The 27,955-nt window shown below is 41.1% G+C and overlaps 1 protein-coding gene across 13 annotated transcripts in view; it reads right to left on the bottom strand.

Annotated features, from left to right (window-relative positions):
* LOC103790360 (uncharacterized) overlaps window positions 1-27,955 on the bottom strand; it is a 54,897-nt gene that overhangs the window by 23,523 nt on the left and 3,419 nt on the right. For 3 of the 13 annotated variants that reach the window (XM_035290794.3, XM_035290795.3, XM_035290796.3), the window contains exons 3-5: window positions 25,121-25,247; window positions 24,590-24,685; window positions 17,698-19,715 (exon numbers count right to left, since the gene is read on the bottom strand). In XM_035290794.3, coding sequence (XP_035146685.2) covers window positions 18,280-19,715; window positions 24,590-24,685; window positions 25,121-25,247 — 1,659 coding nt within the window. In that variant the 3' untranslated portion in view covers window positions 17,698-18,279. Of the gene's footprint in view, window positions 1-1,654; window positions 1,788-5,316; window positions 5,479-6,838; window positions 7,152-17,697; window positions 19,716-24,589; window positions 24,686-25,120; window positions 25,248-27,955 lie in introns of those variants that run through there. The other 10 variants (XM_035290790.3, XM_035290791.3, XM_035290792.3 and 7 more) reach the window with 7 other exon arrangements.

Raw genomic sequence — 27,955 nt, forward strand, 5'->3', positions numbered from 1 at the left:
CTTTTGGAGCCTAGTCGCCACGTTGTAAGCCCAAGACACATGGAGAGACTATGGGTAGATGTTTCATCCAATAGCCCTATCTATGATCTCAGCAATGAGCCAAGAGCAAGCATCAATTACCAGACACGTGAACAACTGAGGCCTCCAGTAATTCTAGCCCCCGGTCTTCAGATCTTTCAGCTGAGACACCAGACTTTGTATGGTAAGCTGTTTCTCCCACACAGTCTGCATTCCTAACCCAGGGAAACTGTGAGAAATGACAAATGATTACTGTTGTTGCAGATTCCTAATTTTCTTACTAAATAGCATGTATATACTTCATGTTAAAAATACAATTCTACTTGATCATTTAAAATTACAATGTAATTGGAATGCCATAAGGAGAAGAGAGACTAGAGCAGAGTGAATATCCAAAGTAATAATGGCTGAGAGTTTTCCAAAATTAGTAGCAGACATCAAACCTCAAATCCAGAAAGGTCAGAGAAGGCTGAGCAGGATAACTACCAAAATATCTACACTAGGCATATCATATTAAAACTGCAGAACACCAAAATCCAAGAGAAAATCTTGAAAGATGGGGAAAAATCTTACCTTACACAAGGATAAGAATTACAGTGGATTTTCTCATTAGCAACATGTAAACAAGAAGAGAGTGAAACAAAATATTTAAAGTATTGAGGAAAAAAAAAATCACCAATGTAGAATTCAATATCCAGAGACATTATCCTTCAAAAAGGATGAGAAATAAAGCTTTGTCAGACAAACAAAAACCGAGGGAATTCATTACCAGCAGTCCTGCCTTGCAAGTAATAATACAAGAAGTTCTTCATGGGGAAGGAAAGTAACCTAAGTCAGAAACTTGAATCTACATAAAGACAGGAGGGAAGACTGTGAAGGAACAAATGATGATAAAATAACATCTTTTGTTTTTCTTACCATTGATTTAAAAGATAACTATTTGCTTAAATTTATAATAGTAACAGTGTATTGGGTGATGATAGCATATGGATGAGTGAAATGAATGGCAGCAATGCCATAAGGAAGTGGGGGAGGAAAGGAATATTCTGCTATAAGACACCTGCACTACCCATAATGCAGTGTAATGTTATTTGAAGGTGGACTTCCATTAGTTGTAAATTTATATTGAAAACTACAGGGTAACCACTAAAAAAAAAAGTTTTTTTAAAGCATAATTGACATGTACAGATAGCAAGACAGGCCCATGGTTGCCATACTGATATAAATAAATGTTTGAATAAATAAATAAATGCTGGGAAAAGAACTGACGCATGACCTGCTTATCTGGCACAAGATGGGAGTTAATCGAAGACCATGCTCTGTGCTCAAAGCAAGAAAGACCTCTTTGAAGCACCAGAATGTGGCCAGACTTGCTAGCTCTAGCTGCAGCCTTTTCCCTATCTGTTTACTGACTGTATCTAAAGTGGAACATACTCTATACCTTCAAAGGAAATGCCAAACTGCCACAGGTATAGATCATCTGCTTGATGCTTTGCTTCTTTTTCACCCCAACATCCCTGAGCACATGCTTCTTTGTTTAAGCACTCAATAAATAGTGTGGGTCTCCAGTGCTCAGGGCCTTTGTATCCTCCTACTTGGATCGGCCCCCTGAGAGCCTATCTTTACACACTCTTACCCTTGTCTCTTAATTTCTTTGTCTCCGCCGACCCTCATTATTTCTTAGGTGGTGTCTGGGCTGGTCCCCGACAGACAGAAGCCACAATCCTCCACACAGATTTCCAAATAATGTATGTCGATTCTTCACCTCTAGGAGTGGTGCCTATCTTGCCATGTCGTGAGGACTACACATAGTATCTTTTTTCCAAGGAATACAGTATGGGAAGGCAGAAAAAGAAAGTAACTGTATAGTGGAGAAACTTGACAAACACTGCCTCAGTCAGGTGATGAAGGTGAACAGCAGCAGAGATAAGCCATGTTATTAGTATGCAATTGTTATGTGATGTGATGTGACTGACACTTCAGCTCTGTGACCTTCCTCCCCAAAACCCGAACCCCAGTCTAATAATGGGAAAAAGCATCAAACAAATCACAATGGAGGGGCATTCAACAGAATACCTAACCAGGGCCGGGCGTGATGGCTCACACCTGTAATCTTTGGGAAGCCAAGGCAGGTGGATCACTTGAAACCAGGAGCTTGAGACCAGCCTGGCCAACATGGTGAAACCCATCCCTATCAAAAATACAAAAATTAGCAGGATGTGGTGGCACATCTGTAATCCCAGCTACTTGGCGGCTGAGGTAGGAGAATTGCTTGAACCCAGGAGGTGAAGTTTGCAATGAACCGATATCACATCACTGCACTCCAGCCTGGGCAACAGAGTGAAACTCCATTGGAAAAAACAAAACAAAACACCTAACCAGTACTCCTCAAAACTATTATGATCATTACATGCAAGGAAAGTCTGAGAAAGCACCAAACCACAGGAGCCTAAGAAGACATGAAACTGAACATAATGTGGAATCCTGGGTGGGGTCCCGGCAAAGAAAAAGGAGAGCAGGTTAAAAACTAAACTGTGAATAAAGTATACACTTCAGTTAATAATAATATATCAATGGTGGCTCGTTAATTGAAAAAATATACCATGCTAACACAGGATATGAATAACAGGGGAATCTGCATATAGGGTATGCTAACTGTTTAATGATTCTTTCATCTATAATTGTTACCAAAAAATTAAGATTATTCTTTTTAAAACTATTGACAATATCAAAAAAGTACTTATTTACTGCAGAAAAATATGTAATTAACAAATTATGACTATTAAGCAATCAATATCAAATTCCATGTGCCTTTTCCCCAGACAATAAATTATTACATGGAAATATGTAACATGGCAAAGAACCAATTTTTTTTCTAAAAAATTTGCTTGTTTGCTGTTTTCCTAACAGATAGAGAGAAATTTCTCACTTAGTACCCTTAATGAGGACAGAATGTGATACTGGATATTACCAGTGCACTGACTTAAATGGGGTAATGAGACCTGGGATTGGAACACTCTGGGTCCCCAGGAAACTTAATCAAAAGGGTTAGATATTGGCCAGGTGCAGTTGCTCACACCTGTAATCCCAGCACTTTGGGAAACCAAGGCAGGAGGATCGCAGGAGCCCATGCATTCCTTCGAGCCTGCAGTGAGCCAATATCTCACCACTGCACTCCAGCCTGGGCGACAAAGCAACGCTCTGTCTCTAAAAAAAAGCAACAACAACAAAAACCCACAAAAGGGTTGGATATTGAATTAGCTATCCCCCTTCCAAAACAAAACAAAACTGGTTCTCAGGTGCAAACAAATGTAACTCTGCCCTTGGCTAAAATGCAGTAAATCTCTCCAGCTTGTGGGTGTGGGAGAGCTCAGAGAGTGAAGAACACTACTTTGGGCTGGCCCATGTAATAGCTGGATATTCCTGTGCACTGAATTTTGCTGGTCTTTACATCTTGGTTTCCTGAAACATCCATCTGCTTAATTAAAGAATGAGCCTAGCCTAGTAAGGCAAAGCACACCAAATCTGGCAGGTCCTAAAATAATACTGATTCATAGCAAGAGCTGGAATTTATGGAAGTCTTCATATGTACCATGCACTGCTCTCAGTATTTTAGATGTACTTTTTCAGAGCATGATGCTAACAGTATAGACTGTCTTGTTGGGATCAAAAGCCAGCTGTGTGACCTTATCAAGCGACTTGCTTCTCTGTACCTCAGCTTCCTCATCTGTAAAATTCTATATTAACAGTCCTCTTGTAAGGATTAAATGACTTACTATATGAAAGGAATAGATATTTTTATGCATAGTAATACATAGACCTGGCACACAGTAAATATGCTATTTGGGTTTTTTATTTTTTATTTTTTTGAGATAAGGTCTCACACTCTGTTGCCCAGGCTGGAGCACAGTGGCACAATCATATCATAGCTCACTGCAGCCTCGAATTCCTGGGCTCAAACAATCCTCCTACCTCAGCCTTCTTAGTATCTGGGACTATAGGTGCTGTCTCATCCAGCTATTTTAGTTTTAATTTTTTGTGGAGATAAGCCTGCACTATGTTGCTTAGGTTGGTCTCAAAATTCTGGGCTCAGGCAATCCTTCTGGCCTCCCAAAGTGCTGGGATTACAGAGGTGAGCCACTGTGCCCAGCTACTACTGTTATTAATGCTCACATCAATTCAATGAGGTATGTATATTATTAACCCCACTGAAATTGAGGAAATGGGGTACAGAGAGATAAAATAACTTGCTCAGGGCCACATCCTAGCTTGGATCTGAAGCCGTGAAGTCAAGTTCCAGAGTCCACATTTCTAGCCTACAGGCTACCACTACTTTTTGGAAAAGCAGTCAATGAAGAACAGGCTTTGGGGTATGGCAGAAAAGAAAATGCACAGAAGGGAGGGGACTAGGAAAAGGAGCTAGTGTGGATGGAAAGATGGGACTTCCATGTGGGAATGACAGACGGAAATGCTAGGAAAAAGGTCAGGCCTGAGGACAGATTTGGGGAAGGTATTTAGAAAGCTGAGGGTTAAAGTAATGAAAACGGATCTCAAATGGAAAAAGAACAACAAAAAGGAGCCAGGTAAGGAGGCTAAACTAGCAGAGAAAAAATAAAAGAATCAGAGAAGGAAATAGAGGCATCAATTAGACAGCTGAGAGGGACATTTGGACAGCTTAACATCCTTGCTGCGCTAGAAGGAAAAGGCCCCAGGCCTGCGTCCTCCCCAGTGCTGGGCTTCAAAGCCCAAGCCACAGAACTTCTTCTGGAATGCCTTTAGTTTTCTCTAACCACGAATATCAGTCTTGGCATCCAGTATCAACTCAGAATGCCCCCATTTCTGGGCTATTTCCCCTGAACATTTAATCATGTTTCCTAAGATCATGATCTTAGGATCAAGTTTATGATCAAGTTTAATCATGATTAAACTCCCCAAAGATGAAAATGACAGCATTCCTCTCTATATCCCCCGGGTGCTGCACAGCATCCTGTACACAGGGATCAATAACGCTTGTGGAGGGTATCTTCTGGGCCTTCCCATCTTTGCCCCAAGTGTGACTATATCCTCTGTGAAGTCAAAGACTGCCTCATACCCCATTCTCCCCACCAAGCACCTACTGTAGCAGGAAGTATATGTTTAGCGCTGCCTCCAATATTGATCGCAAAGTGAGTAGGGTGAATTAAGAGTAGTCTGGGGATAGAAGAGGCGTATTCCTCAGCAGCCCCATGCTAAGCCCGACGCTGGGAAAAACTTTTGAGGTTCCAGATTCTTCATTGTTTTAGTTGGACGGAAAAGTACCTGGACAAAGTCTGGAAACATGCCTGCCATCTCTGAATCCAGAAGCCGACTGATGAGAAAGACAAACTTCATCACTCTCACCTGAGCGGACAGCAGATCCACAGCCATCCCTTCCTCCTCAGTCTTCCTGTCCAGGGAGAGCAGAGCGCGGACAAGGTGGGTCTGCAGAGGAAAAGGCGTCATGAGGAATTCTGGCGTCAGAAGGCTTGGAGAGGAAGTTACAATCGCTCATAATGTCCATCGGGCCACCCCACTTAATGATACAAACCAAGAAGAGTGTTTCCTAGGGCAACTTGCGAACCTCTATCCCTTCTCTGCATTAACCATACTTCTATTTCTGTACATTGATGCTTTAACATCCACCTTAGGGCCTCTCAGCTACCTCTAAGCAAACTGTGATTCACCCAAGGATGTCTGGAGTCCTTAGCTAGCTTTAAAGGGAAGACCCTAACAGTTGCAATGAATATCCGGTTTCATGAGGGTGCCACTTTCCAGCCTAGCTAGCTGATCCTAAGCCTGCCTGCCCTGCCTCGCTTTTTCCTCCCTGTAGAAGCTATGATTAAGAGGCCTCTCCGTATTCCCACCCTCGTGACAGACTCCACTGCTTGCCCTGAGTGGCTCTTCCGTGGAGTGCTCTGTTCTCCCCAAGAAACTGTGAGCATAATCCAACCACTAAGCTTTCCCAGCCTCTTACTAGATCTCCGTCGGGCCTTACCACACTTTACCCAAGGTAACAGGATTAACACACTGTCCCCACCCAAGATACATGCCAGCGTGTTGCTGTCCCTCCTAATACTCCACGGGTGGCACCTCTAATAGCATCCACAGCCAGAAACAGCCATCGCTCCCCGACAAACCCCAAGGGAGAGGGGTGGGAACCCTGCCTGTCCCACGGAGAGGAAGGGAAGAGGCTGCCTGGGGCAGCCAGAGAAGTGTCAGCGCCTCCAGGCCTGCTTCTACAGCGACTCCTCAGGGTGCCCCGTGGCATGGAGACAACCTGAGGCTCTGCCAGGCCAGCTCCAGCGGACGCCTTGGCCAGCCCAGGAGAGGCTGCCATGCAAGGCCTCGGTTACTCGGCGACGCCCACCTCTTCCTAGGAAGCGTTGAGTGCTTTCCAAGCAGCATTTTTAATCTTCACATTTACAGATGTGACCAAGACTGAGAATTAGGGGGTCGTGACCTGCCCAAAATCACCTAAACGGAAAGTAGTAGAGCCAGGAAAGAAATCCTGATCTAAGCCTCAGGCCCCAGTTACACTGGGCAATGACCTCGCCACTCTGCCTCAGTTTCCTCCTGGGAGAGCGGGAGCCAGCGTACCACCACCCTGTTTAGCAGAGATGCGCGGAGTTTGTTCCGGCGAGGCGCTAGCCAAGTGTCTGGCACCCGAGCGCTCTCGGCGGGTATCAGCTGCTGCTTTTATTATTTCCATTATTGAGAAGAAAATGCACAGAAGAAAATCGCAGAATGAGCAGTGACAAAAGGCTGGCATCCCCACCTCAGCAGCCCGGCGCACCCAGCTCACCTGGTGGGGCGCTCCCTCCTGCGGGTCTCCGGCTGCCCAGGCCGCTCGCGGACGGCGTCCCGGGACCCTGTGGCAAAGCGCGCCGAGCCGCACAGGGCCGATCCCGATGCCCCGACGAGGCTGCACGCCACCCGCTCGTTGAAGAGGCGCGGATCCACCCCGGCGGAGATGAGACAACTGAGAACGCCTCAGCCCGGGCCGGCAGTCCTAGCCAAGCCGGGAGGGCCACAACCAGGAGAACCCCAGAAAGGCCGCGAGCTATCCCCGAAAGGCCGCGAGCTATCTCCGAAACCCCGCCAACCCCGGGAGAACTACCACTCCCGACATGCCTCGACCCCGTGCCGACTACACTTCCCAGGGGGCGCAGCGGCGAGCGCTGTGACTTCCGGGAGAGGAACCGCCTCCACAAGCAGGAGCTCTCAAGGGTGACAGTCCGCGTGGGGTTGCCATGCGAGGCAGTACGCACGCCACATACAAGGCAGGAGGTCTCTCGCTGCTGGCCATGCTGCCTACAGCCCGCGCACTTGTTAGGTAAGCAGAATGGTTTGAAAAAACAAAACCCGAAATTAGATGCGTTTAGGAGGATCAGTGTGCTGTAGCTCCCACCTCTGGTTGTGATTATTTTTCTCTTTTGTTGATACGAAATAATTTACATAATTTATAGGGTCCATGTGCTTGTTACGTGCATGGACCGTGTAATGATCAAGTCACAGTATTTGGGGTGCCCATCACCTTAAGCATTTATCATTTTTATGCGTTGGTATCATTTCAAGCCCTCTCCTCTATTTACTTTTAAATATACATAATGTTATTGCTAAGTAGACTCACCCTAGTCTGCTATTAAACATTAGAACTTATTTCTTCCATCTAACTGTATATTTGTACCCATAACCAACCTCTCTTCATGACCCTTCCTTTCCTTCCTTCCTGGCCTTTGGTGTCTGTCCTTCTATTGTCTGTGTCCATGAGATAACGTTTTTTAACTCCAGAATATAAGTGAGAACATGCAGTACTTGTCTTTCTGTATCTGGCTTATTTCACGTAACATAATGACTTTCAGTTCCATCCATGTTGCTGTAAATGCATTATTTTATTCATTTTTATGGCTGAATAGTATTCCATTATGTCTATGTAGGACATTTTTCTTTATCCATTCTTCTATTGCTGGACACTTAGATTGAGTCCATATCTTGGCTATTGCGAATAGTGCAGTGACAAATGTGAGTGCAGGCATCCTTTTCATATACTGATTTCTTTTCCTTTGGATAGATAACTAGTAGTAGGGTTGCTGGATTGTATGGTAGTTCCATTTTTAGTTTTTTGAAAAAATATCTCCCCACAACAACCATAGTGGTTGTACTAATTTACATTCCCACCAACAGTGTGTAAGAGTTCCCTTTTCCCCAAATCCTCACCGGCATCTGTCATTTTTTGTCTTTTTAATAATAGTCATTCTAACTGGAGTGAGCTTTATTTAATTACAGGTTGTTAGTAACCAAAACAGCTTGATGTTGCTATAAAAATAGACACACCCATGGAACAGAATAGAGAACCCAGAAATCACTGCACCCGCTTATAACCAACTGATTTTCAACAAAGGTGCCAAGAACACACACTGAGGAAAGGACTATGTTTAATAAATGGTTCTGGGGAAAATTGGATAACAATATGCAGAAGAATGAAATTGGACCCCTTCTCTCTCAACATATATGAAAGTCCACTCCAGATAGATTATAGACTTAAACATAAGACCCCAAACTATAAAACTGATAAAGGAAACATAAGGTCATTTCTTCAGGACATTAGTCTAGGCAAAGATTTTTCTTTTTGTTGCCTTTTTTCTTTTTGTTGTTTCTTTTTGTTTTAAGGTCTATGGCTAAGACCTCAAAAGCACAGACAACAACAACAAAAAAGACAAACACAACTACATTGAACTAAAAAGTGCACAGAAAAAGAATAGATTGAAGTGACAACTTCTTGAGAGAAAATATCTGCAAATTACTCACTCAACAAGGGACTAATGCCAGTATATACAAAGAATTCAAATAACTCAACAGGTTCGTGACCAGCTGGGCCAATGTGACAAAACCCTATCTCTACTAAAAATACAAAAATTAGCCAGCTGTGTGGAACATACCTGAAATCCAAGCTACAGGGGAGGCTGAAGCAGAATTGCTTGAACCTGGGAGATGAAGGTTGCTGTGAGCCCAGATTGTGCCACTGCACTCCAGCTGGGCAACAGAGTGAGACAACATCTCAAAAAACAAAAACAAAACAAAACAAAACAAAACAAAAACCCAACACCAAAATAACTCAACAGTATACAAACAAACAATTCCATTAAAAATGGGCAAAGGGCTGGGCACAGTGGCTCATGCCTGTAATCCCAGCACTTTGAGAGGCAGAAGTGGGTGGATCACTCGTGCCCAGGAGTTTGAGACCAGCTTCAGCAACACAGTGAGATCTTCTCTTTACAAAACATGAACGAAATTAGCCAGGCTTGCCAGGACAGGCCTGTAGTCCCAGCTACTCAGGAGGCTGAGTGCAGAGGATTACTTGAGGCCAGAGGTTGACACTGCAGTGAGCAGTGATTGTACTGCTGCACTCCAGCCAGGGTGACAGAGTGAGACTCTGCCTCAAAAAAAAAAAATAGGCAAAGGACATGAACGGACGTTTCTCAAAAAGACATTCAAATGACCAACAGGTATATGAAAAAATGTTCAACATTACTAATCATCGGGGAAATGCAAATCAAAACCACAAGATAGTTATGTTATTTTAAATTAGTTTAATGTGTACCATACACAGAAGATAATGTATGCCTAGGCACAGTTTAATAATAAAACAGATACCCACATCCAACACTTGGGTTACAAAAGAGAAATTTACCCAAAATTTGGAATCCTTGTTCACAATGCTCCCAAGTCATTTTCCTGAGTTGCTTTCAGCATTCCTTTGTTTGATAATTACTCCACATGCATGTGTCCCTAAATATTGTTTACTTTTGCAACATTTTAAATATTTATATAAAGACAACCTGTTATATGCATACAATATACAATATGTATGTATATAAAGGTAATCTGCTATATACATACATATACAATTGTATATTTTCAATTGTATATTGTATTAAACTTTCATACAATGTACAATATGTATGCATATAGCTGATTCTCTTTATATAAAAATGTATATACATATCTATATACACCTATCTGTATATATATGCATATGTATGTATCATGTGTATATATATATGCATATATGTATCATGTATATATATATATATATATTCTTCTATGACTTATGTGTTCAACACAAACACTTTTAGATTAGTCTACCTTGATACATGCAAAGTTCATTCATTTTTATTGCTGTGTAGGATTTCATTATTCATTCAACAACAGAAATATATTGAACACTTATCCTGTGCCTGGCATTGAGCTAGATGGTAGAAATACACCAGTGGGCAAAACTGGCAAAACCTGTATACAAATGCAGCTTGAATTCTGCTGGAGGAGAGGGAAGAAAGATAATAAGAGAATAAATATTTGAGCTAGAGATGAGTGTGAATGTAATCAAAATACTTCACTCCAAAATATACTTCCCTGACATATCTTGCGATGGCTATTCAGAGAGCTAGCAGACAGGAATAGCCCTGAAAAGCTGTCTTTTGTGGAGGAGACTTGCATCTGTAGAGGAAATGAAGTGACATAAATAACAGATTTGAATAGGCTTTCTCTGAGCCTCTCCTTTGTCCAGATCTGGGAAAGATTAACTGGGAGTCTGACACCTTTGAAAGTTTGGTGCAGAAACTTTAACCATGGGCTACCATCTATCCTTAGGCTGCTACCTGTGCAGCTTCATCTGCATGATAAGACTACCTTTTCTTCAGGTCTTTCCTCTTCTCTCCCTCATATAACCTATCTTAGCCATGATCCAAGCCCCTGTTCTTCCTGTAACTTCAAGATAGTATAAAAACATCTACTATCTTGCCTTTCTTTTTCTATATTTTTTATCACTCCTGTGCTTATATTCACTTTAATAAAATTTATAGGTCTTGTTTTCCTATTAAACTGTGTATCAGTTGTTTCATAGACTCAAATTATCAAAACTTCAGGAGGAAAATTTAAACTTCCCTATAAGTGCAAATAAGAATTTTAAAAGGGAACAGGAACTTGGAGGGTGGGAGAGTTTGCAATTTTAAACAAAGTAGTTAAGAAACATTTCATTGAGAAATGTTTCTTTGAAGAAAGACCTGCAGAAGATGAGGGATGAGCCAAGTTAAGTATCTGTGGGTGAAGCAGGAGCAGCAGGGAACAAATCTATTGAACACTGAACTGTGGAAGGAAGTGGCTTTTTATTCAGCTGGGAGCTGCAGGGGGTCTACAGCCTTATTCACTGAGCTCCCCGAGCTGCAGCTTCTCTGGCCTTTTATAGGCTTACAATGCTAAAGGGGAAACTGAAGCAGAACTATGTCATTGTCCATTTGCTGGACATCTGACCTTACAATCTTTTGGCTTCATTGATTTGTTAATTCATATGCAGTGTGATCAGGGACCAGCAAGGGATGGGGGCTTACAGAGATAAGACAAAAGCAACAAGCTGCTTGTTGGCAGAGGTGTTTCCAGGAGGGAGCCTGGTCTGTGGAGACTTGGGGGTGTGAACCAGTGCTGAGCTCTCACAATTGTTGAAAGGTGAAAATGATCCAAATGTCAACCAATGAATGGATAAACAAAATATGGTATATACATAAAATAAATATTATTAAGCCTTAAATAAGAAGGAAATTCTGACATAGGCTGTAACATGAATGAACCTTGAAGACATTGGTATATGGTATATGAAATAAGCCAGATATAAAAGAACAAATATTATATTATTCCACTTATAAGAAATACCTAGAGTAATACAATTCATAAAGACAGAAGGCAGCATAGAAGGTACTAGAGTCTGGGAAGGAAGAAATGAGGAGTTACTGCTTAATGGGTACAAAGTTTCTGTATGAGATAATGAAAAAGATCTGGAAATAGATTGCACATTTAAAAATGGATGAAAGCATAAATTTGATGTGTATTTTATCACTTTCCATTTTGATAAAGTATACACAGAATGTGAGGAGGGAGCACGGGAAGGTCATGTCTTCAGTGAAGTGCTAACAGAAAGGTAGAAGTAGGGAATCCACGCATCGGACAGATAAGCAGCAAGGGGAAGAAATGTAAGATCCTAGAAGAAAAACAGAATACCTCTAATTCCCACCTCCCCCACAACTCCCACGTCATCTAGCCAAGAAATCATACTTTATTTACACTGATAAAAGAACACTGGAATTCAAATCTTGGGTATAATCCCAAGCTTGCTGTGATAGAAAGGACACAGAAATCAGCTTGAAGGGGCTCCCAAAGGCCAATCCTGGAACAATTTCAGCACCAAAATAAACAATTGATATTAACAGATTATAGGCCATTGAATAAAATAGAAAAACATGCTTCCAGAATCATAAAAACAAATATATACAGAGAATATAAAACGCTTCTTCAAAGTAGAAAGCCAATTAACAAGTGTAGAAGAAACAACAGAATTATAAAATCTTCATTGGGAAGTGATTATAGTAAGTGATTAAAGCAAGTATCATCAATGGATGAAGCTAGAGACTCAAGTTTTTTAAACATTGTTTTATAATTATTACCATTTATATTACGTGATTATTTTAAAAAGTAGTTTTAAAGACAGGTTCTTTCTCTGTGGCCCAGGTTGCAGGGCAGTGGCATGATCACAGCTCAGTGCTGCCTCGGACTCACAGGCTCAGTCAACCCATTTCAGCCTCCTGAGTATCTGGGACTGCAGGCACATTGCCACCATGCTTAGCTAATTTATTTTTTATTTTTTGTAAAGATGGGGTCTCACCATGTTGCCTATGGTCTCAAACTCTTGGCCTCAAGCGATTCTCCCACCTCAGCCTCCCAAAGTGCTAGGGATACAGGCATGAGCCACCATGTCTTGCCTTAGTAGATCAAGATTGACAAGTAAAAATACATATACATACACTCACAGGATTTCCTCGTAAGATACTGATGATTATAAAAGGAAAATTGTAACTTTACAGTGCAAAATCTGGCAGATACCATCTGAACCAAGAGGGGAAAGTTTAAATGACCAGCAATTGGGATAAGTCACAAGCTCCCTAGTAGGGTATGATGATGAACTCAAAATACAGTATTACTTCCATGTTTTCCTTACCAAAAAAGCATAGCATAAATCTAACATGAGGAAGCATCAGACAAGTCCAGTGAAGGGCCAGTCTAGAAAACAACTGGCCTGTTCATTTTCCACGGATCTATTCATGAGAAAACATATGATAATGTGACAGCCAGTAATAGCCCCAAACCACATGAAAAGAAGGGTGTTTTAAGTAATTTCTTTGAATAAAGTACATCAGGGATGTCAACCATATTATAAAAGTTAAAGCATAGTATGCTTTTTTCAGGTTGCTTTGAAAATGACCTGTTAGGAAGTCATGAAAATGGACATTTTTCTTTTTGCCTAGATTCTGAACGAGTCTGTTGAGAAGTGTTGAGTCTGAACAAGAGAATTTAGGCAAAGAAAATATGTTGACAACTTAAAGATGATAGTCAATTCTTTGCCTATTTAGCTTAAGGTACACATAATTTACCATGCATTTCCTTACTTGGATTAGAAACCAATGTTCTCTTTATCCGGAGATCTAGGGAGATGGATGAGAAGGAAAGATGTAGACAGAAGAGAAAAGTGTTGATAGTTCTGTCAATGAGACACAGTCCTATTCAGCAGTGGCCTGAAGAAGGATCTGACCGTGGCAAGGCTGTTAGGTACAACCTTTAAGCTCATTTCATATTAACTTTCATGTTTACATCACCCTGGGTGATCAGGCATCAGGATCTCTGTTTTATTTTTCCTCAGTTCACCCAGGATTGAGTTGAACAAACAAAATTCTATTATTTTTACTGACATACACAATGGCTCTGGCTGGCTGCAGCAGCCTCCTTCCTGAAAACGGAGTCTCTCTCAAGCACCAAACAAGTCGAAGAAGACTCTGTGCTTCTCCCCAAGTCATCTCCTTGCCTCACACCCAGAGTTTTGTAAATCCCTGTCCCTTATGGTATGTGATAGCTAGTCTCCATACATAGTTCCCCAGTGAACCATGCCCTTGGCATTCACAGTTCTATAAACTACTCTTGACTCTGGGCCAACTTGGTGACTCATTCCCAACCAATAGCATACAGCAGAATCAAAGTTGGCTTTTAAGAGCTGCAACTTCTACGTAGGTGTCTTGGAATGTTTGCTCTTGGGATGCTCCCTCTCAGAAATCAACTTCTATTCTGTAAGAGACCCAAACCACATGGAGTAACCCAAGCCACCTCTTACCAAGCAATCATTAGCAACTGTTAGCTATCTTGAAGCCCAGATTAGCCTTCAGCCCCAGCTGCTCTGACTGCACATCTATTAGCAAAAAAGAACTTCCCAGCTAAGCCACCAAATGGGCTTAAGATGGACAATAAATTGTTGTCTAACACTAAATTTGGGGGTGATTTGTCTTACAGCAATGGATAACTAGAACATCTTCTCAGTCATTTGATGTTTTTACTTAAATATCTTTATCACATGTGTGCAGTTTTTTTGTTTGTTTGTTTTTTGAGATGGAGTCTCGCTCTGTTGCCCAGGCTGGAGTGCAGTGGCGTGATCTCAGCTCACTGCAACCTCTGCCTCCCGGGTTCAAGCGATTCTCCTTTCTAAGCCTCCTAAGTAGCTGGGATTACAGGCGCATGCCACCACACCCAGCAAATTTTTTGTATTTTTAGTAGAGATGGGTTTTCACCATGTTAGCCAGCATGAACTTGATCACCTGACCTCATGATCCACCCACCTCAGCTTCCCAAAGTACTGGGATTACAGGAATGAGCCACCGCGCCTGTTACATATCTTTTAATATATAATTTTGCACACACACAAAAAAATGTATCACACCCTATGTAGTTTCCCAATGATTTTTTAAAACTCAAAAATGTGTTTTTCAGTCTATCCGTTTTTTTGTTTTAGAGACCTAGTTTTACTGTTTCCCAGATTGGTCTTGGACACTTGGGCAATACAGTGATCCTCCTACCTCAGCAGAGTAACTAGGACTACAGATGTGCTCCACCATGCCAGCTTCATCCACGTTTTGCTTAGCTTTATTCATTTTCACTGCTGTTTCTACTGTGTTAATATTCCAAAATTTATCCATTCTCCTAATGGACATTCAGACTACTTACAATCATTTGGTATGAGGATCAGTGCTGCTAAGAATCTTTATGCATCACCTCATGCCCACATGCAATCATTTATCTAGTATATCTCTACTGATTCATAATATCACTACTAACGAATTCCTATTCCCCATGCATTCCAAAGCTCAGTATTGTCACACATCCTAATTTTTCCTCATTTGTGGCTGTATAATTATACATTACTGGTGGCTCTAATTTGCATTTGACTACTAATGAAGTGAATCATCTTTTCATGTTTCTGGAAATTTGTATTTTCTCTTCCGTAAATATTCATGTATTCAGCCCATATTCCTAGTGGTATTGATCTGTACAAATTAAAATTTCCAGATTATAATAGCTTGTTAGGCATACTGTGGATACCTGTTTTGTGCCTCGACTTTTCACCTCCCTTTCGGTATACTTTGACAAGCAGTTCTTTAATGTGAACAAATACATCAAAAATTTTATATAGCTCATTTTTAGCCTGTTTAAGAAATCCTTCCCTAACACCACAAAATCATTCCTAACATATTCCTCCAAATTATTCCATTTTTGCCTTTCATATAACTGCTATGGTGAGGGTAAGGATGTAATTTTTTTTCTGTGTGAACCATTTCTGTCTCAGAGCCAATTTTGAACAGTTCATTCTTTTTTTGTTTTTTTGAGATAGTCTCTCTGTTGCCGAGGCTGAAGTGCAGTGGCGCGATCTCAGCTTACTGCAACCTCTGCCTCCTGGGGTCAAGCAATTCTCCTGCCTCAGCCTCCTTAGTGGGGACTACAGGCATGTGCCACGGCATCTGGCTAATTTTTGTAGTTTTAGTAGAGGCAGGGTTTTGCCATGTTGGCCAGGCTGGCCTCAAACTCCTGACCTCAGGTGATCCACCCACCTTGGTCTCCAAAAGTGCTGGGATTACAGGCGTGAGCCACCACAACCAGCTACAGTTCATTCTTTCTCTGTATTTCTTGTCACGAATGCTTCTAACATCTTACCATTCTTTTTCAGTAGGCTTTCTATAAATAAACCTTTATTTATCATGTTACTAACCATGCTTAGGTACTCTGGATTACATTTACTAATGCTTGCTTGGGATTTCCATATTTCTTGTTCATGGGTAATATTAGTCTACAATGTTAATTTCTTGTACTTTACCTGACTATGGCACTGCGTTATATTAGCAAAACTGTGCTTGTACATTATCTTCTCTGGAAGATTTTGCATAAAACTTGAATGATCTATTTGTTGAAGTTTTGACAGATCTTATCTTAAAAAATAACTGGGCTTAATGTGTTCATTGTAGGATTTTAATTCATATTTAACTTTTTGATGATTTTAAAAGTATTAATCCTAGGCCGGGCGCGGTGGCTCAAGCCTGTAATCCCAGCACTTTGGGAGGCCGAGGCGGGTGGATCACGAGGTCAAGAGGTCGAGACCATCCTGGTCAACATGGTGAAACCCCGTCTCTACTAAAAATACAAAAAAAATTAGCTGGGCATGGTGGCGCGTGCCTGTAATCCCAGCCACTCGGGAGGCTTAGGCAGGAGAATTGCCTGAACCCAGGAGGCGGAGGTTGTCAGTGAGCCGAGATCGCGCCATTGCACTCCAACCTGGGTAACAAGAGCGAAACTCAGTCTCAAAAAAAAAAAAAAAAAAAAAAAAAAAAAGTATTAATCCTTAGGGAAGTTATATTTTCCTAGGAATTTTCCCAATTTAGGTAGAGACAAAAAAAAAACTGTTGTGGGAAGTGAGTATCAGAGATGAGGGATTCAATTGATCCTTAAAAGTCTGTTCTTCACAAGTTTGAAACAGTATGACTGAGTAACCCAGGAGGCAAAAGCTGAATTCTATGATTTTTGCTATGCTCCCAATAACACTTCCCTGTTTTCTATTTTTTTAAGTTCCTTGGCAGAAAAACAACCTAGCACTTTATGAAATGGGGGTTTCAGCCCTTAAGTGGTTGTCCCCCTTACTGATAAACTTGGCTAAACTAGATGTTAGCATCTGTAAAGCCCAATGATTTTAGTTTGACTTGTGAGGGAAGTATTTTTAGCTGGCTAATATTATGATTCGCATTTTAGAAATGCTGAAATGGGCTTAAATCACTTGTTAAAGGATCTAAATCCATTTTCTGGAGAAAAGAGCATCTGAACTCAGAGCCTAAGTATTTGCCCAGTGACTTTCAGAGTGTGGGGAGAAAATGAACATTGTCTGACAAAGGCAAAAAAGTAGGAAGTAATGGTGAAAGTCATCTGGCTCACTTTATGTCCAGGGATGATGACCTGAGTTCTGCATGTTCCTGGGCCTTCTGGTGGGTGGTAACCAGAGAACTCACAGAAGCAGGCACAGCCTGGGAGACAAGTTGTGCTCCCATATTGGCTACATTGTGAGATACTTTCTGACATTTTTCAGTAAATTGCAAAAGCAGTGGTTGTCTGAATGACTTTTACTTACCAATTTAATACAGCAAAGGTAATCACTTTCTATGGGGAAAAACAAGTGAAATACCATGTGCTCTGACTTCAAGTGACTTTATATCTGACTCAGAACAAGCAGTCAAGAAGAAAACTCAAAGGGCAGTATGTCTGCATAGTTTATGGAGTGATTTTCTTCTCAGGTAAATGGCTTAGAAAGAGAGAAACAATTCAAAGTCTTACCCTGAAGTACAGAATCTGCTTTAAGACTATTAAAAAACATGTTAGTGACAGTGAGGTAGCTACAGGTCACCTGTTCATATTTCTTTTCTAAAACATTCTTTCTAGTACCACTGGCTTGCATAACAGTTTCAAAAAATAGAATCCTAGATTTATCTGAAGTCTGGATTTTATGGCTGTACTTTTACATAAACAGCAGGCTTCCCAGTGATGCTCACGAAGCTGGTAGCTGTTAGCATACATCACTAGAAAATCAAATACTAACCCTGCAATCTTAAAAATTCTCAATTTCATAACTTAAGAACATATGAATAACATTTTATAGAAACTTTCCTAGTATTCTTAAGGTTACCCTGCATCATAAAGTCTCCAATGTTTGATGAGGTCTAACTGTGAAGTTTTACCCACAATTAACTACTCTTTATCACTTTTTCCCCAGAGTGAATTCTTTGATATTCAGTATGGAATAAGCTTCAGTTCCCACATGCATTTTATTTATAGTTTTTCTCAATTATGCGTCCTCTGATGATTAGTAAGAGATGAGCTCTGACTAAAAGCCTTCCCACATTCTTTACATTTATAAGGTTTTTCCCCCGTATGAATTCTCATGTGTGTCATAAGGGATGAACTCTGTCTGAAAGCTTTCCCACACACTTTACAGTTATATGGTTTCTCTCCAGTATGAATTCTCTGGTGCTGAATTAAAGCTGAGCTTTGGTTGAAGGCTTTCTCACAATCATTACATTTATAAGGTTTTTCTCCAGTATGAATTTTTCGATGAGTATTAACACCTGAGTGGGAACTAAAAGCTTTTCCACATTCCTTACAATTATATGGTTTCTCTCCAGTGTGAATCCTGTGATGTATATTAAGCCGTGAAATCCAGGAGAAGGCTTTCCCACATTCATTACATTTGTAGGGTTTTTCTCCAGTGTGAATTCTTTGATGTTGTATGAGAGCTGAGCTTTGGCTAAAGGCTTTCCCACATTCTTTGCATGCATATGGTTTCTCACCAGTGTGAATTCTCTGATGTATAATAAGAGCTGAATGATAACTGAATACTTTTCCACACTCATTACAATGAAAGGGTTTCTCTCCAGTATGAATTCGATGGTGCCTACTTAGCCGTGATATTGAAGTGAAGGCTTTCCCACACTGAGTACATTCGTATGGCTTCTCCCCAGTATGAATTCTGTGGTGCTGAATGAGAGATGAGCACTGACTGAAGGCCCTCCCACATTCATTACACTTATAGGGCTTCTCTCCTGTGTGAATTCGCTGGTGATTATTAAGAGAGGAACTACCTTTAAATGTTTTTCCACATTCCTTGCATTTATAAGGTCTCTCTCCAGTATGCATTCTCTGGTGTCCAATAAGAGATGTGGTGAAACTGAAGGCTTTTCCACATTCACTACATACATATGGTTTCTCTCCTGTATGAACTCTCAAGTGCTGAGTTAGGGATGAGCTTTGGCTGAAGGCTTTCCTACATTCCTTACATTTATAGAGCTTCTCTCCAGTATGGATTCTCTGGTGTTTACTCAGGGAGGAACTGTGGAGGAAGATTTTCCCACATATATTACATTTATAACATTTACGCACTGTGTTGACTCCCAGTTGTTTAAAGAGAACTGAATACTGCTGTGAATGCGGTTTCCTTCCTCTGGAAACTATTCTGGGTTTTCTAATAAGTGATGATTTTAGACCAAGGTTTTTCCCAAGTTCAGTACCTTTAAAGCTCCTCTCCTTCATGTAAACTTTTCTGATGTTAACTAACACTTTCCTGAAAAGTTTGTTCTTTTTGCCTTGTTGCTTCTCTAATTTATCTTCCTGTATGTAGGTTTTCTCCAACTTGAAGTCAAATGGGCCATCAAATATAAGTTTTTTCATGACTTCCTGATTTTCTTCTTCAGAAACTATGGTTTCAAACAAGCTCTCCCATCCTAAAATAGACAAAACATGTAAGTCTCTCTTGCACTAATAAAAAAAGTGACATAAAAACATACAAGGATAGTTAAAAAATAGAGCCTTGAAATCTTAGGAAAGGAAGGGAAAAAGAAGAGGAGAAAGGAAGCAAATTGACAGATGTGTGGGTGGAAAGGGTCTGAAGAAACCTACATGTAGGTGGGCTGTGGAACTTGAGGGGACAGCATACTAGGGTATGAGACCTTTCTGAGACAGCCTATGTCACTACTCAGCTTCATCTCCCAGTGCACTCAGGTAAATCCCAAGGGAAAACTGCAGAGAGGCTGAAAATAAATGAAAGAGAATAGCTCCCCAAAACATAGGGTCTCAAGCAGTGCTACTCTAGGCTTTCTCAGAGGGCTGTAAATAATGGCATCCACTTAAGCAATATTTACTGAGTGCCTACTCTGTGCTACACAAAGGTCAAGAGTCTGGGAATGACAGGGCACAAGCCAGATAAGGGCAGACTCTCAAGGCTTACATTTTAGCAGTGTGGTACAGACAATGACCAAGTAACAAATCAACAGAAGTACAAAGGAGTGATGAAAACAGTAAGAAAACAAGAACAAAGTGCTGTGTAATAAGAGTGAATAGGCTGCTATTTTAAACCAGGTGATGAGAAAATGAAATTAAAGATGAGATCTAAATAACAAGCACTGGCCAGGCAAAAATGTGAATGTGGGTATAAAGGTGATTCCAGTCAGAACAAATAGTAACACAAAGGTCCTAGGCAGGAATAAGCCTCCTGTGTTCTAGGACACACAGCAATCCATGGTAGCTGAAGCAGAGTGAACAAGGGGAAAGTGTCACCAGTTAGGAAAAGAGGTGGACCAGGCTGTATCATGGAGTTTTCTAGGATACAGGAAGATACTGGAATTTCATCAGCATTACTGAGGGCTAGAAAGAACATGACACAACATTTTTGTTTAAAAAGGATCACTCTGGTTGCTGTGTGAAAAACAAACTGTAATGGGGTCGGGGAGAAAGAGAACAAGGGCAGCTGCAGAACAGGACTCTTCCTGGAAGAAGATGGTGATGGCTGGCACTGTCATGTGGTGATGAGAGATAGAAAGACGTGGGCATATTTGGGATGTTCTGCAAGTAGCACTGGCAGGTATCTTCACCTAAGAATAGAGCACAGCGGCAATGAAAAAGAGGACTCAAGGATGACTCCTAGTTTTTGGTCTGGGGCAGCTCAGTGGACACCAATGCCATTATCGTGATTTTGAGGAATCATTCTTGGGAAAAATTTTTTGTCCACCTTTTTGGTTACTTAAGATACAGTATAAGAAATGGAATCACTGACTCAAAAGAAATGAATGCATTTTATAAAAGAGCTTTTATTTTCTTAACTACAAAAGAAATATATAATCATTATAAGAAAAACAGAAAACTATAAAAATGAACATACAGCTTACCCATAAATATATCATGCAATTGTAATCACTATTATATGTGGGATGTAGCTCACCAGAATTTTCTACATATAAAAAAATCACTTTTAAGTAAAAAATAAAATGGTAGATTGAAATTAAGCTTCCTTTACCCTCATTTCACTTAAAAATCATGAGCTTCTCTTCATCTCAATAAATGTAATCTTTCTTTTTCTGAAACAGAGTCTCACACTGTCACCAGGCTGGAATGCAGTGGCACGATCTCAACTCACTGCAACCTCTATCTCCTGAGTTCAAGCAATTCTCCTGCCTCAGCCTCCCAAGTAACTGGGACTACAGGCACCCACCACCATGCCCAGCTAATTTTTGTATTTTTAGTAGATACGGGATTTTACCATATTGGCCAGGCTGGTCTTCAACTCCTCACCTCAGGTGATCCACCCATCTCAGGCTCCCAAAGCGCTGGTATTACACAGATGAGCCACCACTGTCTGGCTGACAACATCATTTTAATGGCTACACAGTATGTCCAATGCATGAACACATCATCATCTAATAAATCACTTTTTGAGAGTCATTTAGCCTCTTCCTTTTGTGGCAGTGATGCCTCATGTCATAATAAACATTCTTTTACAAGATCATTATAACTCTGCACAGTTATCTGTGCAGAAATTATCTTAAGATAAATTTCTAGACTTGGAATTGATTTTTTTTTTTTTTTTTTTTTGAGATATAATCTCACTCTGTCACCTAGGCTGGAGTGCAGTGGCACAATCTGGGCTCACTGCAACCTCCACCTCCTGGGTTCAAGCAGTTCTCTGCCTCAGCCTCCCAAGTAGCTGGCACCACAGGTGCCCACCATCACACCTGGCTAAATTTTTGTATTTTTAGTAGAGACAAGGTTTCACCTTCTTGGCCAGGCTGGTCTTGAACTCCCAACCTGAGATCCACCTGCCTTGGCCTCCCAAAGTGCTGAAATTACAGGTATGAGCCACCACACCCAGCCAGAATTGATTTTAATAAAGCCGGACCATTTTCAGAAAGACTGTACCAGTTACAGTCTCACTAATAATACTGTTTATCACCCACAGCAGGGCCAAAACATCAGATATATATTTCTTAATCCTTGGTAATTTAATAAGGAAAAAATGGTAACTCGTGCTTTGTTTGAATTTTACTGACTTTAATTTAATGAAATAATAGTGTTTTGAAAACTCCCTTGTGGATGTTTAACCCACAGGCCTTGCCTTTTCAATCACAATACTCATGGGTTTGTATTGTGATGATTTACTCTTGGCACCTCTGTCTCTTTATATTATGCCTTTGTAGTCCCATAACCATCTTAGCAACATTAATAACAGGGAAAAACTGGAAACTAAAATATCCAAAAGGAAGACTGTTTAATTGGCTTAATATACAATACAGTCCTTTCAATGAGGTAGGTCTCTATTCACTGAGGGCTGAATAACTGAAGGGCATTCACAATTAAAAACAGGCTTGAGAACAAACTCTATAATCAGTCTTTCTGTGTCTTTCTCTATTTCTGTTTCTCACACACTGACACATTTAAACAAATATTCACACAGTTTGAATGGATAATAAACAGTAATTGATCATAGTTGATAAAATTCCAGGTGACTTCTTCTTGCTCTTCTGTTTTTATAATAGCATGTAGAATTTGTACAAATTTAAAATAATTTTTTTTTCCTGCTTGTAAAACAACACTAACAATTTGTTAACAATATTTATTTGCCAACCAAAAGCTCAGAATGAAATTTGAAACTCATTTATAGCTACCATTCTGGTCCTTACTACACATATATTCATTTTCTAAATTTCTGACTGAATTTCTATTTTGTTATATCACTACTCTTGTAGTCAATTACCTTGCATTGTTGGTGGAGTGTGGCAGAAACAAAAGATCCCTGAAATGAAAGAAAGGACTGAATCGTCAAAGCAATGGGCCCAGCAAAGTGCCAAATAACAAAGAAAAAAAAATACTCTTTAATACAACCTATGGAAGAGTCTGAATTCCAAAGATAAAGAAGATTTCCTATAAGATTCCAAAGAGAAGGCAGAAAAAAGAAACAAGTTATCGATACAGGAAATAGAATCGGACCAATGGAATTCTTTGTCAGCAGCAATCCATACCCAGAGAGTGAAGCAGTTTAGACAACACTAACATGGAAAAAAACAATGGATGTGGTGGCTCACGCCTATAATCCCAGCACTTTGGGAGGCCAAGGTGGGTGGATCACGAGGTCAAGAGATCAAGACCATCCTGGTCAACAAGGTGAAACCCCGTCTCTACTAAAAATACAAAAATTAGCTGGGCATGGTGGTGTGTGCCTGTAGTCCCAGCTACTTGGGAGGCTGAGGCAGGAGAGTTGCTTGAACCCAGGAGGCGGAGGTGGCGGTGAGCCGAGATCATGCCATTGCACTCCAGTCTGGGTAACAACAGCAAAACTCCGTCTCAAAACAAAATGGATGCCAGAATTCTAGATCCAAAACACAAATCTCAGAGAGAAAAAAACAACTGATTTTAGACATGTACAGATATTGCACATATGAGCCTTTCTGAAAAACATTACTCCAGAAAATATTCTAGTGAAACCAAAGGGAACAATATGAAGACAGAGCTGATGAATGGAAATGCAAAAGTGAACTGAGCCAGAAAGCCACGCCCTGTCCAGGTGAGAAATAAACACCAGGCAACTGGTAATGCCTGAGAGAGGCCTCCTCCACTGCCAGAAGCACACACACAATTCATGGGAGAATGAACAGGGAAGCTTATGATACAGTCATCTAAGAGGTTAAGAGGCACTCAGTGACATGCCTTAGGAGCCAGGATCTGGGACACGTTATTTTCTACAGTTTCACAGAAAAGAGGAGAATGCCATGATGAGTATGTGGAAGCCCACGTAAATTCTGTAACTGTTACCGTTTGTTACCTCTTCTTTCCTTCTTTCAGGTATGTAAATACATACACATATATCTGTTTTTTCCCCCCTGCTGAACCATGTATAATAAGTTGTACACCAAAGAAATAAAAGTAAAAGATGGTTGGTTCCAGGATGAAATTATGAGGGTTGTAGTGATTAAAAAAAAAAGTAGTGTATGTTCAAGCCACTAAGGAAAATAATTTAGGAAAAGAATCAATCCAGTAAAAGCAAAGAAAAAGGAAGATAAAAGAACGATAAACCTTTACACATGATATACTCTACTACACATTCTGCAAATTACAAGACATGTGAAAACAGTGCAACCTATGTTGGGAGAATTCAACCCTCCTCTGAACCTGATGGATCAAGTAATCAAAAAAGTAGAGAGAAAGGATCTGCCTTCCCAGCATTCCCAACTGGCCTGGCACATCAGGGAGACCCTTAAGCACAGCCTCCTCATTGTGCCCTGGCAGTCAGAAAATGTTATGCCCATCTCCAAATTACTCTGTCACTCACCCAGATGTGTGCCTTGGGGAACTCCACTCTCCACCATCCAGGGGTTTTCCCCTTGCTCTAAGTGGGAGATGACCTTTGGCTTGGAAAAGAGAATCCCTGTTCATGAACAAGAAAGAGACATGAGTGGCCATCATGGCATGCAGGTCCAGCCCGAGAATGCCCAGGACAGAGGGGCAGTACCAGGAAGGAGGAGGTTTGTTCTGAGAGGGGCTTAAAATTGGGCTTCTAGAGGATGATCAGGAGATGGTCTCAGGAAGAAAATTAGGCCTCTGGTTGTGCACTCCTCTCAGCAGGAACATCTTCTGGGGCTCAGGGAACAGAGCTCAGTGGGCAAAGGACAGGAAAAGCAGAGAAAAGATGCCCTTCATCACCTCTACTAAGCCAAGGTCACTCAGTACAAAAAAGGGAATGGCAATGGCCACACTTGGAGCGTGCCTGTGGGTCGACTTGGCCAAGCTCTCCAAATGCTCCCCCTGGAGAGTGCTAAGGCGCTCTTGTGGCAGATTCTGCATCAGGAGGAAAGCTCCTTACCCAGTGAGACCAGGCTGCTGTAGTTCTCCAGCATCACCTCCCTGTACAAGGCTCTCTGGGCAGAGTCCAGGTGCAACCACTCATCTGGGCTGAAGAACACGGCCACATCCCTGAATGTCACAGACTCCTGGAAGGCAAACCCATTCCTGCTCACCCAGGACCATCCCCACAATGGGACAACTGAGAAGCAACCCTGTCACAACTTAGGGTTCTAAGTATTTAAAGTATTTCTGGACAACTTTTTGGTTACCAAGCACATGTTTATCATTTACCTATAGTGAGTGAAACACTGTCCCCTTAGGAAGCCTGAACAAAGAGGCCAAACAAGATAAGCCCTTGAAAATCATGAAACAAAATTAGAGCAAGAAAACATTGAACTTTAGATTTGGAAATGTCCAATCACCTAGACCAAACTCTCATTTACAGGTGACACCTGAGAGTCAAGTTTTGGAAGGAGGCACCAGCACATTCATGTAGGGAGGTATAGGTGGAACACCACCTGGCTTGCCTGAGGGGCGGTCACTGAGTCCTAGTTCTGCCTCAACTTAGGCCCATCTCTGAGTCTTGGGAAAGAGGACACTGACATTCATGTAGGGAAGACTATGAGAATGTCCCAGGCATGGCTGTGCCAGGAGAGGTCCCAAGTGGTGGGCCACATAACCTTTCAAGCCAGAGGAGGCTATGGTCAGGAGTCTCCCTCCCCACCCAGAAGCTCCTGTTCTTCTACCTCTCCTCCTTCAGTAAATGGCGTGTCACTGCTCTGAACTAGGGCCACCTCCCCTTCTTTCCATATTAAGAGTCATCTTGGCTGGGCACAGTTGCTCGTGCCTATAATCCCAGCACTTTGGAAGGCCAAGGTAGAAGGATTACTTGAGCCTAGGAGTTCAAAGACCAGCCTGGACAACATAGGGAGACCCCAACTTTGCACAAAATAAAATGCTTTTAATTAGTTGGGTGTGGTGGCATGTGCCTGTAGTCCCAGTTATTCAGAAGGCTGAGGCAGAAAGCTTGCCTGAGCCCAGGAGGTTGAGGCTGCAGTGACATGTGATCACACCACTGCACTCCAGACTGGGCAACAGAGTAAGATCCTGTCCCTTAAAAAACAAAACAAAAAAAGAAGAATCATCTTCTTTAAAAAGCTTATTAGAAAATTATAAAAGATCAATAAGCAAAAGAACAAGAAGTGTTCATCTAACTTTCTACAACCAGAAAAAGTTAACTTTTTGCTATGTCTCTTCAGATGATTTCCATGCAAATATGGTTCTATATTTAAATAAAAATAAAACTACATATACAAATAATTGCATTCTAGTCATCACTGTTTACATGCTGCCCAGTATTTCACTGTATGATCAAGTTCCTTTAACTCACCTAGTAGTGGATGTTTAGGTTGTTTCTACTTTGTTAATACTCTAAAAATGCTGAATTGCGTATCCCGTACATCACCAGAAAGGCATACAAAGCTTATTTCTCTCAGACTCATTTCTAGAGGTGTAAGTGTTAGGTCACAGCTTCTTTCTCTTTACCATCTCCAAGGTTTGTCCCCATAAAACCAGGAAAGGGGTTGAAAAGCCAGGCACATTCCCTGACTTGTAAGGGCAAAGGCAAAATAAAAACCAGAGGCTGGATTCTCCCTATTGGAAACAAGGGAAAAGATATTCCCCATCATCCTCTTTTCTTTCACAATTTCTTTATTTTTCCTTTTGAAATGTATGTAAATCATTTTAATGGCTAGACACTTGCCAGTCTCACAACTCAGGAAAATTTCCTCAAGAAACTGCTAGCCATCTCTTTGAATTTCATCATCAAGGAAGATGTTCAAAGAACAGAGGCCATTAGGCTGAGGTGGCTCTAACACCCTGGATTCCTAACAAATGAAACTAAAGCTCAGCCAATCAGAAGCACACTCACTGAGCACGAGTTACAGTATAGGAACTGTGCAAGAGACACAGTCCAAATCAAAAACTGCTCAAACTTTCACCAAATAGTTTCTTTGCTCTGCCTCCTCATTCACCCTATAAAAGCTTTCCCCTTTCCTCCTTTGGTCAGAGCCCAGAACCTCTTCTGGTTTAGAGCTGCCTAACGTCTGCCCAAATAAACTCTAACATCTTAATATACCAAAGTTTACCTCTTAACAAAGAAAACTAATCTCTCAGTTTCCTGGGAAGAGATGGACCTAACTTGTCACTGACTCCAAACTGCAAAACCTACCCAATGCATTGGGTTGCATTCACTTAAGATATAAAGGTTTTCTGTCTTTGCAATCTCTTTAGTGCATTGCCTGTGATGTGTATCACAATTGGGTTTAATAATTCTTCAATAATAAAATTTCTTTTCTACATTTGTGGAGAGGTTTTCTGGGTTGGAAGATTATGTTCTTAATCGTATTTCCCTAACAATCCGTCAATGATACAGAGTAGGTGCCACAAAAAGGCACAGAATGGAAGAAACCACTGTGGTCCAGGAGGCTTCTCATCTCAGGGATGGCTCTCTTCCCCAAATCTGCCCCCAAACCATGGCCTAAGCTATGATTTCCTCTAGATGCCATCCATTCACCAGCTATACAAGCCTGGTGCCATCATGTGAATCCAGTATCACACACTATTAGTGAGTTTCTGAAACTACAACTGCTGATAAGGAAGTTTCTTTCTCTGATCTTTCTAGAAAATCACCTGGACCCTTATCATCCAACACAGCCATGCAGCACATAACAACAGAGATACACTCTAAGAAATGTGGTGTTAGGCAATTTCATTGTGGTATAAACATCACATGGTGTTACTTACAGGATCCTAGACAGTATGGCCTATTGCTCCCAGGCTATAAACCTGTACT

Source organism: Callithrix jacchus, chromosome 2 (assembly GCF_049354715.1).
Source record: "Callithrix jacchus isolate 240 chromosome 2, calJac240_pri, whole genome shotgun sequence".
Lineage (NCBI taxonomy): Eukaryota > Metazoa > Chordata > Mammalia > Primates > Cebidae > Callithrix > Callithrix jacchus.